Source organism: Lithobates pipiens, unplaced genomic scaffold, assembly GCF_037356315.1.
Source record: "Lithobates pipiens isolate NorthernLeopardFrog02 unplaced genomic scaffold, aLitPip1_a1.2 Scaffold_3, whole genome shotgun sequence".
Lineage (NCBI taxonomy): Eukaryota > Metazoa > Chordata > Amphibia > Anura > Ranidae > Lithobates > Lithobates pipiens.
In genome coordinates, this window is record NW_027507790.1 from 185,336,611 (window position 1) to 185,349,136 (window position 12,526).

Here is a 12,526-nt window from a genome sequence, read left to right on the forward strand (position 1 = left end):
AACAATAAAAAATAGACCATTGTCTCCATGTCCATCAATTGTATCAAAAAGGTAAATGAAAGGAAAGAAGGGCAAACAGGGAAGGGGGATAGGGAAAGAATAGCATCAGGTAGAGCAGGTATGATTGTGACTTTAATTGAGACAAAGGCTATGGATAAGCAACATCATCTCAATCCCTAATGATAAAAAAAAAAAAAGAAGAAGAAAAAAAAAAAAAAAGGAGGGTGGGGGGAAAGGGAAAGGAATAGTGGTTGGGAAGGGATAAAGAAACAGGAACTTGGGACTTTATATGAAACACCACCGGAAAGTGCTGAATCAATCAATATATTAAAAGAAAAAACTGCTCTACCTGATGCTTTTCTTTCCCTATACCCCCTTCCCCATTTCCCCTTCCTTTCATTTCCTTTTTTGATACAGCACCGGTGGTGACAATCAACACAGGGCTCTGTACAGGGAGAAAAATCGTTCTGTTTCTTCTCCCTGCAAACCTTCCCAAACCGAGATGGAGAATAACTCACTACACAGGTGGTATTTGATGCCAACACGTTTTCTTTCTTTATGGCTCTGTTCGCACCATGCAGGTGTGACGCAGCACAAGAATGTTTCTGCAAATGGTGTGTAGCACCTTCATTTCAATGGACTGCCCCATTTGTGAGAAAACTTGTAAAACTCATCCTTGACCCTGCAAATCATGCTGTCCTGAAAAACACAGAGCTGCAGCATTATACAGTTTGAAGCACACCCTAGCAGATATATGCGGGCGCCGTATGGAAATATTGGCATTGGCGCACATCTGCTTAAGGGCAGCACATTTCTGTATGTCTCAGGAAATCATGCAAATTTGCACACATTCCCAACAGGCACGAAGTGTGAACCTAGTCTGAGGGCTCTTCACACCGGCCAGGCTATTTGAATATTTCGTTGTTCTATTGGGCAGTGGCCACAGTGCAGTGTGAGGTGGTGGAAGAAAAAATAAAAAAAAGTAGTACACGCACACCTGGTGCAGTCCTTATACTGAGCAACTAACAGTCAATTAATTCCCAATTTAATAGATGTGAAAGCTCCACACTGTAATGTGAAATGAAGGTGTTGGTGGAAGACCAGTTGGCCACTTCACACATGGTGTTTGGGGTTGCCTATCTAAGGTCTATTTATAGATGTCTCTGGTCTGGTGGATGATCAGGGTGTAGAGTTACTGCCTTATGCCATGTTGGCACAGTCTTCCTCAGTCAAAAATGTTTCCACTTTTATCATGGCTTTGCTAATTTTAAAGCGGTTCCCTCTGCGGTTTTTATTTTTTGCGCTATAGAAAAAAAAAAAAGCGACGATTTTGGAAAAAAAAAAAATGCAATATTTTTTACTTTTTGCGATAATAAATATCCCCCAAAAATATATATAAAATATTTTTTTTCCTCAGTTTAGGCCGATATTTATTCTACATATTTACAGAATAAAAAAAAAAGAAAATTCGCATTAAGCGTATATTGATTGGTTTGCTCAAAAGTTATAGTATCTACAAAATAGGGCATAGTTTTATGGCATTTTCGTTATACTATTTTTTATTAGTAATGGCGGCGATCTGCGATTTTTAATCGTGACTGCGTCATTATGGAGGACACATCAGACATTTGTCATTTATACAGCAATCCGTGCTATCAAAAAAATGCACCTATTACTGACACATAAATGACACTGGCAGGGAAAGGGCTAAACACTAGGGGGCGATCAAGGGGTTAAGTGTGTCCTAGGGAGCGATCTTAACTGTGGGGGGGGGGGCAAGTGGTTAAACCCAAAAGCAAACAAACATTCTTTATATTGCATCTTACCAATTCTTGGATGTGGTGGCTGGCTGCATTCGTTTTCTTCTATGCTTTTGTTCCTTTTTTTTCATCTGGTGATCTGGCCAGTAAGCCTAGGTTCACACTCTGAATCGTACAGGAAGTGCATCGCATTCCTTTGCAATACACATGCAATTAGGTAGGTGCGATTTGAGGCCATTTCTTTTGAATGGCTTCAAATTGCATTGCACTAAAGTAAAGCATGCACCAATTTTAGAACTGCACTGCAACCGGATCGCATGGTAATTTTTTACCATGCAACCCAGGGCATGCAAACGCACTGTTTACGACCTGCACTTGTAGTGTCGCTAACATTGCACCGATACCCGCTGGGTCACAAGGGCAGTGCAATTTGAACATAGTGCAGCAAATGCATTACGTTCTAGTGTGAACCAAGCAAAGTCTGCTTTTTTTTTTTTTTTAAACAGAACAAGCTGTCCTGCAAATATATCAGTTACAGGGATGGAACAAACCATTTACCACTGACAGGGAAGCTTACAATGATAATCTTTTATTTCTAGAAGGCTTCATTCACACCACGGTGTTCCGCTTTTGCATGGGATGCATGGGATGCCCTTGCCATCCCCGCTATTTGGAATGGCACCAAAACGTGGGGGATCGAGATTATGCTGTGATTGTTGCCTGATGAATCGTGGTAAAAACACGCAAACAGATTCGCATGCCATCCAAAAGAAGTTCTTGTACTTCTTTTGGGCATTTGGTGTCCACGATTGTTTGGGTGTTTTTAACTGCGACTTTTGCGGCAAAATGGTGCCCCGATTTGGTGGCCTTCAAAACAGCGGGAATTGCAAGGGCATCCCGCAATTTTCGGCGTTTCTGAATCACGGCGATACCACGCGCAATACAGAACGCCTTGGTGTGAATGGAGCCTAAAACCTTTATCCCAAACGCGAAAAAAAAACAAAAAAAAAACAAAAAAAAAAACAGTTTGCTGTAACTGCCTATAAAGGTTTAGCTGAAGTTCAATTTATTAGTGTAAGTGTCTAAATCTGCTAGTACATCTAACACTGCCCCCAGACCAACAATGCTGCTGTCCAAAAGGTATCCCTGTGCTCCTTCATCCAGAATGGGCACACTCTAATACAAGGGGTGTGTTACTGGGCAAATCCCCAGGTGAAAATAGAGGGGGAAAAATAAAATGGATGCAGCAATATATACAATTTTGGTTTCAATTTAAGGCGTTTAAAGTGTTACTAAACACACAACAGTAAAGTCTGTATATGCCGTAATGCATACGTGTTATACTCACTTTGGAACCTAAGGGGTTAATCCTTTTCTTTGTGCATAAAGGCTGTTTGATCCCATCGATCCGATCCTCCTCTTCTTCCAGTCTCCAAAAAAATAACCTGATATGACCTGAGAGGGTGCATGTGATCAGCACAGGGCCAATCAGCACTGCCCAGACAGAGGGTCAGGAGAAGAATGAAAACTCCTAGGCTTTACTAGGAACTGATAGAAGTCACAAGACTGCTATATGCCGATATCCCGCTGATGAGAAAAGTTATCCATTTATATTTACTAAAATAATTGCATTTGCATGTTCTGTGAACTGTGGGAGACCAGATATAGTAAATGCAGGGTCCTGGGTTTAGTAGCACTTTAATGCTAGCCATGGCACCAAATTGCAGTACGGCCTGATTTCCTCCATTTCAATCTGTACAAGAGGAAATCGTTCAATTCCAACAGTAAATAGAAAGGATTGCAGAATCTTCCTACCAGCTTTTGTATTGATCAGCCCCGTGCCCTGCTGCTGCCTGAGTACCCTCTGGCTCAGTCTATTTTCAAAATGCCTTTTGTGCAGCTGGGTGGTGATTGCAGAGCCACCCACACCTAAAACTTATAACTGTATATGGCCAGCCAGAAGGGTCTTCTACCCACCAATAGAGACATAGTGGTCAGTTTAGCTCCAGGCAGGGATTATTTTATTTTTTATTTTTTTTAAATAGCAGGTAAAAATGTTCTGTCAGCTCTTAATGGTGAAGTTAGCTGCATGCAATGAGTGCAGACATACAAAGTCTCTAAAGAAAAACATCAAGAGCTATGAACACCTTAGTGATTGTAAGGTTTTTTTTATTTATTTATTTATTTTTAATAACAAACATACATATTATGCTTACCTCCACTGTGCAGCTTGTTTGCACAGAGTGGTCCCAAACCTAGTCTTTGGGATCCCCATTGGCTCTTCTGGCTCCCCCCCACATCAGATAACCCCCCTAGGATATACGCTCTCCCAAGGGGGGTTACCTTGCGGTCGCGCTCCCGCATCCAGATGGCTCGGCCCCACATCCTTTGAATTTGATTGACAGCAGCAGGAGTCAATGACTGCGCTGCTATCAATCTATCCAATCAGGACACGAGACACCAGCCAGAGCTGGTGTGCTCATTCCCGTCGGGGCTCAGGTAAGTATAAGGGGGGGCACGGGGTGGGGGGCGCTGCTGCATTAAAAAAATGTTTTTTCACCTTAATGCATAGACTGCATTAAGGTGAAAAACGGCCAGGGTTTACAACCCCTTTAAGTGATCTAAAGAAAGTCCCACACTTATAAAAAGGGTCCAACGTGAATCTCGTGATAAGTGGCAAGATAACATGTCCAAGGTGGTCCCCCACCACTGTGTTTTGGATTCAGAACAAAAGTCCGATATTATATCTACCCCTGATCAGATTGAATATAAAAGCATGCACGCTTTGAAGTGATTAAGCAGACACTCAGGTCATAATTTAAAAAAAAAAAAAAAAAAAAAAAAAACCTTCTGTTTAATATTTCCGCTTCAAGATTTTTATACAATTCCATTAACTGCATGCCGACCAGCCAACACAGTTGTACTGCGGCAGCATGGCTCAGCTGCGCGAATTGCCGTTATGCTATGTCGGTAGCATAAACTGCCACTGCCGCTCACTCCAAGCCGATGCGAGTGCCCTGTGGTCTCAATTGCCGCCGGGCTCCCGCAATCGTTCGGGACACACGGAGAACCAGCAGCTGTGTGTGTGTGTAAACAAACAGTTGCCGGTTTTCTGAGCAGGGAACTGACAGATCGTCTGTTCATACAGAGTATGGACAGTGATCTGTTAGTTTCCCTGCACAGTCCCCTCCCCCCTTCAGTTAGAACACAAAATAGGATACATATTAAACCCTCCCCTGCCCCCTGGTGTTAACCCCTTCACTGCCAGTGAAATTTTTACAGTAATCAATGCAATTTTAATTGCACTGATTGCTGTATTAATGATAATGGTCTCAAAATTATCTGACGTGTCCGCCATAATGTCGCAGTCATGATAAAAAATAAATTGGTGATCGCCACCATTACTAGAAATAAACACACACACACACATATACATACATACATACATACATATATACAAACACACGACACAAATCCATGTCCTATTTTGTAGACGCCATAACTTTTGCACAAACCAATCAATATACGCTTATTGCGTTTATTTATTTTTACTAAAAATATTTAGAATACGTATCGGCCTAAACTGAGGGAAAAATGTTTATATATTTTTGGAGGATATTTATTATAGCAAAAAGTTGAAAATAATGCTTTTTTTTAAAAAAATTCACACTTTTTTTGTTCATAGCGCAAAAAATAAAAGCCACAGGAGGTGATCAAATACCATCAAACGAAATCTCTATTTGTGGGGAAAAAAAATCAATCGTCAATTTTGTTTGGGAGCCACGTCGCACGACTGCACAATTGTCAGTTAAAGTGACACAGGGCCGAATCACAAAAAGTGGTCTGGTCTTTGGCCAGCCAAATGGTCCAGGGCTGAAGTGGTTAATAAAATATTTTCTATTTTTGTGACTATTACACTGCTGTTTGGTTCCTTTTGGACTTACTCTCTCTTGATATATCTTTTTTTTATATCCAAGTCCTCCCTTCCTTTTCAACAAGATACTATTTACCTTGTGCTTGGACTGAAATCTCCTGTCGTTTTGTTGTCTATATGTAACATTCTTGTATAATAACCTACTGGATACTGGTCTTTGAGCATTCAGTGCTGGGCATGGTTATTCTTGTTTGTAATATTCAAATACTTCTCACAAAAAAATAAATAAAAAAAATATATAAAAAACCAACACCTTCTATAAAAAAAAAAAAAGTTTAAAACATTTTACTACCTGCAATGCAAAATTGTAGTGGTAGAATTGGGCAAGATCCATTTCTAAATATGCTAGATCTTTAAATGCATTTTTTTTTTACAGAACAAAAAAACACTGAGCGGTATTTAATGCACACAAAATACATCGGAAACAAGGTACAAGAGCCAAACAAACACCCGGTTTGCAAATGGAACTACATTTCATGGCTTGTTGTGGCTCGGAAAGGCATGACCATTGAAGCTGGTCCATGCCGTCTTTCTCAGGTCAATGTGACCAATTAGTGAACAACTGAAGGCACTTGAGACCACACAATAGGGACGCAGAGATTTTTCAGTTGGGCAGTACTGTGAAAAGTGGTCATTCAGAAGAGATCAGTGGCCTCACAAATGGCAACGCCTTCCATTTACATTTCCATTCAAAGCACATATTGTTCACCAGCACAAGAAAGGCAAAGTGCTGGAGGAAGATAAAAGCAAGCCATGTGCGGTATACAGGCCTGCTCTTATTTCCACAGTTTACCCGCAGACTACTATTGGCCTTTATGTTCCTTGTAACTTGTAACAAAATTTCAACCACTATATCCAAGAACAATGTACTAGTAGTTTGGAAGAATCCAAGAGTTGCAAACATCAAAAAGACTTTAAGACAGCTGTACAAACCAAGCAGACTTGGCTCATCCTGATCTTCAGACAAAAATCACAGCGTGCAATTCTCTGCAGGGAAAAAAAAAAATTATAACTTGCCGCCCCCATGCTGAGTTTCATAATTTTAGTATAATCAACCCCATGCCTCATTCATGCCTAGATGCCAAGGCCGGTATTGCTTTTGTTGGGTAATGTGACAATAACCAAATGTTAATTTGCATAATCAAATCATTTTTATATGGTCAACTATTAGAAAATTCTCTTCTGTTCTAAGCTGCCAATTTTTTTGCTTACCTCAATACTTTACGGCCTTGTTTAAACAAGCAATGCTCGCTGAGGAACGATCACTCTTTAGAGGGCATTTGACAGATGGTGCAGAGGCATTATATTGAGTCTGCCTTTTTTAAATGCTGTATCAGGACACCCTCATTTAGTTAATATTTTATTCTCAGTGCCTAGTTGCAGCCCCCCCTCCCCATTCAGTTTATATTGCTCATCTGGAACACATGCATTTCACACATTTGTGCATGCCCCCTTTCAGTTGAATGGGTTGCATTCAGCGGGTGGTATTGCCTGTCAAACACAACAGGAGGGATTTTATTTGTTTTTGTTTTTTATTCTTCCCAGCCTAGAGGTGAGATATGGGGTCTTATTGACCCCATATCTCACTGTAAATAGGTCCGATCATGCCATATTCCTATTACAAGGGATGTTTACATTCCTTGTAATAGGAATAAAAGTCTATATTTTTTTTTTTTAAAGTGTAAAACTAAAAAAATAAAATTAACAATAATTAACTCCTCTGTAACCCAAAATATGTAACCAGTAAAAAAAAAAATTAAAGCGTCGCCTATGGGGATTTTTAAATACCAAAGTTTGGCGCCATTCCACGAGCGCGTGCAATTTTGAAGCGTGACATGTTGGGTATCTACTCGGCGTGTCATCCTCACATTATGCAAAAAAATTGGGCTAACTTTACTTTTTTTTTTTTTTTTTTTTTTTAAGCATGAAACTTTTTTTCTGAAAAAAACGCGTTTGAAAAATTTCTGCGCAAATACCGTGCGAGATAAAAAGTTTCAACGAGCGCGATTGTATTCTCTAGGGTCTTTGCTAAAAAAAAACATATATAATGTTTGGGGGTTCTATGTAATTTTCTAGCAAAATAATTAGGAATTTTACATGAAGGAGAGAAATGTCAGAATTGGCCTGGGCGCGAAGTGGTTAAAGATTACCTCTCTTTTTCAATCTGCAGCACTGTAACTTTCTGTAAAAGGCAATGCAATATGGCTACTTGGAGGCGTTCTGTAAACAGATGGTGTACAGAACACCCCCTGAAAATGGAATATCCTGCTTGTGTGATCAGCTTACTGATTTTCCCAGAAGTCTGCACCAAGATATAAACCTGATTTTTAGCATGTCTGCAACAAAAAAGTAATTTTTGATGATACTCCCAAAATGGAAATCACGTCTTTGCCTGGCCAGACATTATACAATTTTCCTTTAAATTTACACAAACCATATGAGGTTAAATCAAAACACTTCAATTTGTATGCATTCAGGCAGCCCCTTTCACTAAACAGTTGGAAGGTAAATTTAAAAGGAAATTGAATAAGAATATTGTATAAAAAAAAAAAAAAAAAAAAAAAAAAAAAAAAAAAAAAAAAGGTAGGCCAGCTTAAAGGGATGCAGACCCTGCAACTTTTGTCATTAGAGCTCTGTCGCTGTAGCAGCTGAAGGAGAATTATAAAACCACTCCCATGCAGATTCACTTTCCACATGGACACAAACAGCTAGATCTTCAATAAACCAAAAGATCACCTAAAAGGGCGCGTTCTCAAAAGTGGAGTTACTTTTTTTAATTTTTTTTAAAGGAGGAGTGGTGGGTGTGGGAGGCGGTAAAAACATGGCTCAACTGCATGTTTTTACTGAGCAATCCCCCCCAACCCCACGAGTGTAAACAAGGCCTTAGTGTATCTCATAATTACAAGTATTAACCATTTTGCATCTTTGGAGGTCTTTGTTAAACCGGTCATAGAAATCACTTTATTAAAGACCTGTCATTTGTCTAGTGACCTTTTTCAGAAAAAGAAAAATACAAAACAAACACCCCCCTAAAACAGAGGGAATGCTTAAACCAAAAACGTGGACCAATGGTTTTCAGCAGGGGTCTCTAACTGGTGGCCCTCCAGCTGTTGCGAAACTACAAGTCCCATGAGGCATTGCAAGGCTGACAGTTTCAAGCATGACTCCCAAAGGCAGAGGCATGATGGGGCTTGTAGTTTTGCAACAGCTGGAAGGGCCGCTAGTTTGAGACCACTGGTTTAGAATAACTACATGTTAACATGACACCATTTTAAGTTTGGATTTTGACCACCGGAGGTCAAGGAAAAAAATAAAATAAAAATAAAATAAAATAAAAAAAACACAAAGACACACATACACTATAAAAACGCACATCTTCCCACCACACTTCTGATACACTAGTTTAACTTCCAGAACATGTTTATGTAATCGTTATATGAAACATCCTGGATCTGATATGCAACAGCTGGAGAAAAAGAAGGAGACATGCCTTCTGATGCACCCAATAGGAATCCAATAAACATTTTGTCCCGCAAGCTAAAAGCGCAAGATACTAAAGTCTGGTTGCTACAAACAAGACCACAGTTATTTCTTTTGTCTAATATATACTTGAGTCCCCAGTGGTCTTCAATGTTTTTGTTATTGGAAAACTACCAGGAAATTTATGAGCAACAGGATTCAAGATGGAAAATACAGTTTAAGAAATGTACAATACACAAACTTTAAAATGGAAAAAATCCAATTTATTCACAAAAATATGTTTACTAACAAAAGCACCACATTAATGTACAATATAATACAATGATCTTTTACACCTTCATAACAGTTCATGTCCATAGCAGCACTTCTATGTACAGCAGATATGTTCCAATCTTGTCAAAAGTTCAGTTTTTTTACAATGTCTTCTGAAAGATAAAAACATTTAAATTGATTAAATTGGAAAATCGTGTCAGTCAGCCGACACAACTATATAGTAGGTTTCATGTAATCTATCGGCCTGTAAGCAAGGGGTGCTAAACCCATTGCCCGCGGAGCCCTCTGACATCTAACCAGGCTCATGCCCATGCTTTGGGATAGTGGGTCAGAAAGCCCAAATCGCGATCAATCGATTGCCATCTCAGAGCATGAGAGTAAATGGAGCCAGCGCTGGCCGTGGAGGGAGCAGGAGCTGCACAAGTCAATGCTTTCTCTGTAGCTCCCGCTCCTGTCCTAGGAGCGATACCAAATGCACTTCAACTGGGACCTTCCTAGCAGCCTTGAGAGCAATGCCAGCAGAAGTTGGTAAAACCCCATAGTTCATTCCAGCCCGTGACCGGTTACCAAGTAACTTAAATGGCCCTTGGTCTCCAAAAGGATAAGCACCCTGGTGTAGGCTATTGTTATCAGTCACTTGTAGTTTCAAACACATATCTCAAAAATCCCCTACTACTGATAACTTGTGACAAAAGGTGATAGAGGGGACAAAAAAAAAAAAAAAAAAAAAAAAACTTATTTAAATATTTGTAAATGGACTTGCTTCATGCCAATTTAAGAGCTTTGTTACATGAGAAATCCTGCATAAATACATTTTCAGTTGCTACCTAATAGCCAGTCTCAGCATCTCCTAACACGTGAGCAAATCTCTCCTTAGAATAAGGAGAACCATGAGAGGTTATTTAGGTAGCAAGCAATAGTATCTTGAAAAGTGTCTGTGCAATCATTAGAGATTGCTACTACATGCTACTTGTGCAGCTTACTCCAAAGAAAGCCATTTGTTAAAATTTCTTAATGATCAGTCGCTATTCCTTGTGAATAACTGCTAGTGATTTTAAAAGTGGTAGTAAACCCACTTTTTTCATCTTGTACATACAAGTAAGCCTGTAATAAGGCTTACCTGTAGGTATAGTGAATATCTTCTAAATGTGCATGGTTTAGGAGATTATCACACTGCATGCAGCCAGTGATGTCACCGGAGCCTGCACTCTGAAGGTCCAACATACCATGCCGCACCTTCAGAGCCCCTGCCGTAACTGAGGGCTGCCACAGGCATGCAAATTAGCGACGTCATTGTGGCACCCCAGCCAGTCATGTAGCCAGAGTTTGCAAACCTGGAGGGAAGAACAGGGGAAGGAGCCCCGTGAGCGTTGACAGGCAAGTCTCATTAGGTGCTAGTATGAGATGCATACTAGCACATTATGACAGTGCCTTTCTGGGGAAGTTCTCTTTTTTTAACCTGTGGTTTAATACTGCTTTAATGGCCTACTTGAGCAAATAAAAATAATTAAAAAAAAGTTGGTCATGTACATGGCAATTTGAAATAATTAAAAACCTTTGTTTTAATTGCAAAAACAGTTGAGAAACATAAAAATGGGTGGATTCAATAGATAGCTAGGAGATGAGATTAAGATTGTCCCAATTCAACAAAAAATAGTGCTTTCACTTTGAATTATTATTAAACTGTACTGAAGCAGTCAATGTATCGCCCATTTTGGAAATTAAATTGACCACATAGTGGTGGCGGAATAAACTCATGGCTAGTAGATTGCTTTGTTTTTGACAATTAAAAGGAAAGGTTCACCTTTTGGAACATGCTACACCCATATTTAGGGTGGAACAAGTAACATGTTCCAGGAGCTGCAGCCTCCCCCTAGTGACAGTGAGTGGGCATCTTCTCTGGGCGCCCGCAGTCATGGTTTGAAAAGAACGTGGCCATGAGCAGTTATTCAGTGTAGGGAAACGGCAAGAAAAGAGACAGTCTTTGAGGCTGTCGGCTTGTAGTCAATGAACTACCATGGCGCAGTTGAGCACTCTATTATTATTATACAGGATTTATATAGCGCCAACAGCTTGCACAGCATTTTACAACATGACAGTACAGTTACAATACAATTAAACACAGGAGGGATCAGACAGCCCTGCTCGTTAGAGCTTACAATCTAGAAGGGAGGGTGAAGTGGGAAAAAAAAAAAATGTAATTATCTGAGGGGGGTGAGTTGATGTAAAAAATGAAAATACAGTTATGTGTGGGTAGGGTAGGGCTCTCTGAATAGAAGGGTTTTCAGGGATAGTCTAAAAGCTAATAGAGTAGGAGATAGATGGACAGATTGGGGTAAGGCATTCCATAGGATTGGAGAGGCTTTGGAAAAGTCCTGGAGGTGAGCATGGGAGGAGGTGACAAGCAAGCTAGAGAGCAGGAGGTCTTGAGAGGAACGAAGAGAACAAGTAGGTTGGTATTTAGAGACCAGGCTAGCGATGCAGCTGGGGGCTAAATTGTGGATGTCTTTGTAAGTAGTTGTTAGTATTTTGAATTGAATTTGTTGGGTGAGCGGGAGCCAGTGCAGTGATTGTCAGAGAGGGGTAGCAGACACAGAGCGATTGGTAAGGTGGAAGAGTCTGGCGGCAGCAGCGTTCATGATGGATTGAAGAGGTGATATACTATGTAGAGGTAAGCCAATGAGAAGAGAGTTGCAGTAGTTGAGGTGAGAGATGGCCAGCAAGTGAAGAGCTTTGTTGCGTCATTGGTTAGAAAGGGGCATATTTTGCAGATGTTGAGGCGGCAGGATTTGGACAGTGATTGGACGTGGTGCTTAAAAGGAGAGTTCAGAGTCCAGGACTACATCTAGAACCTTGGCATGAGCTCAATTTATTTTGACAGAGAGATCAGGGGAAGGGAAAGGGGCATATGAGGGGAGGAAAAATTATAAATTCGGTTTTGGGTAAATTGAGTTTGAAGAAGTGGTGTGACATCCAGACTGATATATCTGATAGTAAATTAGTGATGCGTGAGGAGACAGAGGGAGTGAGTGGAGGGGTAGAGAAATAGATTTACGTGTCATTGGAAGCCATGGGAGGC

The 12,526-nt window shown here is 40.3% G+C and overlaps 1 protein-coding gene across 1 annotated transcript in view; it reads right to left on the bottom strand.

Annotated features, from left to right (window-relative positions):
• Positions 1-9,415: 9,415 nt before the first annotated feature.
• The window catches only part of CDK7 (cyclin dependent kinase 7), a 47,183-nt gene continuing 44,072 nt past the window's right edge, over positions 9,416-12,526 (bottom strand). The window contains exon 12 of the mRNA XM_077462610.1: positions 9,416-9,599. Within this exon, the coding sequence (XP_077318736.1) occupies positions 9,571-9,599 (29 nt within the window). The 3' untranslated portion in view covers positions 9,416-9,570. The remainder of the gene's footprint in view (positions 9,600-12,526) is intronic.